The sequence below is a fragment of the Coregonus clupeaformis genome, unplaced genomic scaffold (genome assembly GCF_020615455.1).
Source record: "Coregonus clupeaformis isolate EN_2021a unplaced genomic scaffold, ASM2061545v1 scaf1190, whole genome shotgun sequence".
NCBI lineage: Eukaryota > Metazoa > Chordata > Actinopteri > Salmoniformes > Salmonidae > Coregonus > Coregonus clupeaformis.
The window spans coordinates 7,730-13,150 of NW_025534644.1; the positions used below are offsets into that span (position 1 = coordinate 7,730).

A 5,421-nucleotide genomic window follows, 5' to 3' on the forward strand; every position below is an offset into this window, starting at 1 on the left:
CAATAAACTGAAGTTATAGGCTATTTATTAAATCCGTTTGCCAGCTACAGGTTGGCTACACAACTGGCACTAATTGATTTGCAATGACTTCAACGATATCGTCATTTCAACATATATTTTAATTATTTTCTTTTTGTTTAAATCTTTTTTTTCTTTAGGTGGTAGATCAGCTTTAATATTGCAGATAGATTGTACATTCCATCAATGTAATTGTTTGCATCACTTCCAATCCCCCATATGTTTTTAGCCTACTTGATGGAACAGATGCAAATGTATATTTCTCCACATTTAATTTGCAGTTTCATTGTGGACTTTTTCCCATAACAGAAGTAGGCGAAGGAGTTCCATAACTTCCATTCCAAATTTGCGCTTACGCAGCGCTCCAGACCCAAGAACTGAGTAGCGTAAAACCCTAAGCTCGACATTAGTACTTTAAACCACCTCTGAGCTTATTTATCTACAACGCTTTAGTGCACCTAAAGTCATTTCCCAGTGCTTTGTCACCGTTATCAGTTCTAGCGCGTTAATATGTTTTATGGAAAAAGGGTTGGAAATAGGTGTCACCATAATGACAATCTAAATAGCCTACCTACAAATGGTAAAAAGTTGTGAAGACGTGCGCGGTGCTGCTCTGTCTCCGTGACTCAGGGGCAGCGCCTCTCAACCAGTGCTCTCCAACACACCCCCCCGGCCCCTCACTCACACCCTCCGGTCCTTCCCCACCACACCCTCCGGTCCTTCCTCACCACACCCCCTCCGGTCCTTCCCCTCAACACACCCCTCCGGTCCTTCCCTCACACACCCCCTCCGGTCCTTCCTCACACACCCCCTCCGGTCCTTCCCCTCACCACACCCCCCGGTCCTTCCCTCAACACACCCCTCCGGTCCTTCCTCTCTACACCCCCCGGTCCTTCCCTCACCACACCCCCGGTCCTTCCTCAACACACCCTCCGGTCCTTCCCTCAACACACCCCCGGTCCTTCCCTCACCACACCCTCCGGTACCCTCACCACACCTCCCTCCGGTCCCTCAACACACCCCCCGGTCCTTCCCTCAACACACCCCTCCGGTCCTTCCCTCACCACACCCTCCGGCCCTTCCCCCTCACCACACCCTCCGGTCCTCCCCTCCGGTCCTTCCTCAACACACCCCCCTGGCCTTTCCTCACCACACCCCCGGTCCTTCCTCACCACACCCCTCCGGTCTTCCTCACCACACCCCCTCCGGTCCTTCCCTCAACACACCCTCGGTCCTTCCCCACCCCCTCCGGTCCTTCCTCACCACACCCCCCTCCGGTCCTTCCTCAACACACCCCCTCCGGTCCTTCCTCAACACACCCTCCGGTTCCCTCACCACACCCTCCGGCCCTTCCTCAACACACCCTCCGGTTTCCTCACCACACCCCCGGCCCTCACCACACCCCTCGGCCCTCCCTCCGGCCCCTCCTCAACACACCCTCCGGCCTCCCCCCCCGTCCCTCCTCACCACACCCTCCGCCTCCTCCGGTCCTTCCCCTCAACACACCCCCTCCGGTCCTTCCTCAACACCCCTCCGGTCCTCCTCACCACACCCCCCGGTCCTTCCTCAACACACCCCCGGTCTTCCTCACTACACCCTCCGGTCCTTCCCTCACCACACCCCTCCGGTCCTTCCTCACCACACCCTCCGGTCCTTCCTCACCACACCCCTCCGGTCCCCCACCACACCCTCCGCCCTCCCTCACCACACCCCCCCGGCCCTTCCTCAACACACCCTCCGGTCCTTCCTCACCACACCCCCCGGTCCTTCCTCAACACACCCTCCGGCTCCTCCCTCAACACCCCCTCCGGTCCTTCCCCTCACCACACCCTCCGCCCCCCCCTCCGGTCCTTCCTCACCACACCCCCGGTCCTTCCTCAACACACCCCTCCGGTCCTTCCCCTCACACACCCCTCCGGTCCTTCCCTCACCAGCACCCCTCCGGTCCTTCCTCAACACACCCCCGGTCCTTCCTCACCACACCCCTCCGGTCCTTTCCCTCACCACACCCCCTCCAGTCCTTCCTCACCACACCCCCGGCCCCCCCCTCCGGTTTCCCCTCAACACACCCTCCGGTTTCTCACCACACCCCCCGGCCCTTCCCTCAACACACCCCCGGCCCTCCCCCTCCGGCCCCTTCCCCCTCAACACACCCCCTCGGCCCTCCCCCGGTCCTCACACACCCTCCGGCCCTCCCTCCGGTCCTTCCCTCAACACACCCCCGGTTCCTCAACACCCCCCGGTCCTTCCTCACCACACCCTCCGGTTCCCTCAACACACCCCTCCGTCCTTCCTCACCACACCCTCCGGTCCTTCCCTCACCACCCTCCGGTCTTCCTCACCACACCCTCCGGTCCTTCCTCAACACACCCCCGGTCCTTCCTCACCACACCCTCCGGTTCCCTCACCACACCCTCCGGCCTTCCCCCAACACACCCCCGGTCCCTCCTCACCACCCCCCGGTCCTTCCTCAACACACCCCCTCCGGTCCTTCCCTCACCACACCCTCCGGTCCTTCCTCACCACACCCCCTCCGGTCTTCCCTCACCACACCCCCTCCGGTCCTTCCTCACTACACCCCTCCGGTCCTTCCCCACCACACCCTCCGGCCCTTCCCCTCACCACACCCCTCCGGCCCTTCCCCCTCACCACAACCCCCGGCCTTCCCTCACCACACCCCCCGGCCCTTCCCTCACCACACCCTCCGTCCCTCCCCACCACCCCCGGTCCTTCCTCACCACACCCCCTCCGGTCCTTCCCTCACCACACCCCCTCCGGTCCTCCTCACCACCCCCTCGGTCCTCCTTACCACACCCCCGGTCCTTCCCTCACCACACCCCTCCGGTCCTTCCTCACCACACCCTCCGGCCCTTCCTCACCACACCCCCTCCGGTCTTCCCTCACCACACCCCCTCCGGTCCTTCCTCACCACCACCTGAGTCAGCAGCAGCAAGGTCACAGTGAAATATACTGTTGAAACAATTCAAAGAGAAATGCAGGCGGCCGAGAGAATTTAGAAGTAACCCAAAACCTGCAAACCGCGACCAATAGCATGATCACCCGCGACATCCTTTTCAAAGACTAATTTTCAGGAAAATGCACAGCTGACGAGTGCTTTGCTTAAGTCAAATCAAATGTTATTGGTACATAACATATTTAGCACATGTTACTGCGGGTGTAGGGCAAAATGCTTGTGTTTCTAGCTCCAACAGTGCAGTAGTATCTAACAGCTCACAACAATACACACAAATCTAAAAGTAAAATAATGGAATTAAGAAATATAGAAATATTAGGATGGGCAATGTTTGAGTGGCATTGACTATAATATGGTGTCCATATTATGCCATCTTTTGTGAAATGTGTGCCTCTAGTTGATCAATAATCCATTGTCATTAACATTTCAAAGCAAAACATTCCCATATTATGCCAGCTACAAGATGGGAAAAAACACTGCTTTAATGTACACTGAGTGTACAAAATATTAAGAACACTTTCCTAATATTGAGTTGCACATCAAACAGATGTCAGACATTCAGAGATATCCAAATAATGTTTATTTGTCCAAATCTCAAAATACAGGGGAGGGTACAATATTTAACTCAAAAAGAGAACTGGGTATTCAACAAGAATGTTACTTTGACCATTTAAACACCAATCAAATACAGTATGAACAGTGTAGCTACAGTTCAGTGTGTCTGAGGGTAGTAAAAGTGCAGAGAACTGTAGCTACAGATTGTTACAACAGATAAATGTGATTTAACCAAATATCTTTGTCATCTATTACTGGGAGTTACAGGATAGGTACTGTTTGGTGTAGCACAGAGAATTTTTTTACATCCTTAGCTTTGCTACGCCGTCTTCTTCCTCAATTCGTGAAACGGGAGTCTCAAAATGTCCGTGTCCAGTTGCAGGTGGTCCGTTTTGAATTTAGAAAATGCCGTTATTACAATAAATACTTTTTTTTTTGCTCACTGAACTAATCCAACAGAGTGTACACCGCCATGTTGTCTGTTTCAAGTCTTCGGCTCATTAATCGAGACAGGTGAGTGTCCACCCCAAAGTGCCATGTCATGATGACAGACACCGTCTTGACCTTTGCACAGTGACCAGACCATACAAAGTAGGCAGGTAGACGTACAGTATCTAGCTACAGCCATGCAATATTTACTTAGGCAAATATTTGGATAGTAAAACCAGCTTATCAGTTTGAGATTTACAACAGTTAAATTGTTGTATGGTTTCTCCTCACTGCTAGCTAGTAAACTTAGCTAGCTTGCTGGATAGCCAACAATTGTTATCCTATCTTGCGTCATGCCTATAATTTTGTGATTTTGAAATGCATTTACAGTCCAGTCATAACCAATGTCAACCCTCATCAATTGATGTTACATAGCTAGCTAGTAAAACTATTTACAGTGCTGATGTTACACATGTTTACAAAAAAGTTAAACGCAAGGCCTGGCACAAGTAACAAGTTAGCAGTGCCAGGAACTAGCTAGCTAACTCCAGTCATGCTAACGTTGCGGTACTAGCTTTAGGTGGCTGGTTGTAACGGTATAGATTGCGTTTAGTAGCCATATCCACAACTAACAAGAGAAGAGGTTGTACAATCAAGAATACAATAGATCTCTGATTGTAAAATCTCCTATCTTTTGTCATAGATATGGGGGCGGCAGGTAGCTTAGTGGTTAAGAGCGTTGTGCCAGTAACCGAAAGGTCGCTGGTTCTAATCCCTAGCCGACTAGGTGAAAAAATCTGTCGATGTGTTCCTGAGCAAGGACTTAACCCTAATTGCTCCTGTAAGTCGCTCTGGATAAGAGCGTTGCTAAATGACTAAAATGTAAAATGTAAATGTACCTGTAGTTGTTTTGCTAACTAGCTAGCTAGACTAGCTAGTTAGTAAACAGAAAAAACATTCAATTTCCCCCACTGTAACCCTTAGTATGTTAGCCAGCAATACATAATATGGGTTTCAATAGATAAAACTAAAGTTAGCTACTTGGCTAGCCACTGTTTTTGTAATCTGCCCTCTTGGTGTTGGCATTGGCTATAGCTGAGCTTTCTTTGTTTCGAATCCTCTTGGCTATATTCCGGTTGAACGTCACCATGTCGCCCCCACCCCACCCCCACCCAAAAAAAGCTCCATTGTCGAATTCGTGTTGATGAGAGGAATCACTTGAAGCCATGTGTCTGGTCAGTCTTTTCAGTTTTGCCCAAAGAATTTTGTTGTTAGTGTCTGCCTCCCTAAAAAAAAAAAAAAACGCTTGGGGGAGTGACCGGGCCAGAGCACGAAGCACTGCTCCACATGAGTTGTAGTCTTTCAGAGACTGGAAAAAATGTCAGCTAGTATTTTTAGCAATGAATCCACTGATAGGAACATCACTGAAAGACATCCAATCGCTC

General features: G+C 51.5%; 1 protein-coding gene across 1 annotated transcript; it reads left to right on the top strand.

Annotated features, from left to right (window-relative positions):
- Positions 1-648: 648 nt before the first annotated feature.
- LOC123486389 (extensin-like) lies at positions 649-2,982 on the top strand (the record flags this gene model as incomplete). Its single annotated transcript, XM_045217704.1, has 1 exon — positions 649-2,982. A coding segment is annotated over one exon (2,334 nt), but the record flags the coding sequence as incomplete, so codon positions are not given.
- Positions 2,983-5,421: the final 2,439 nt, after the last annotated feature.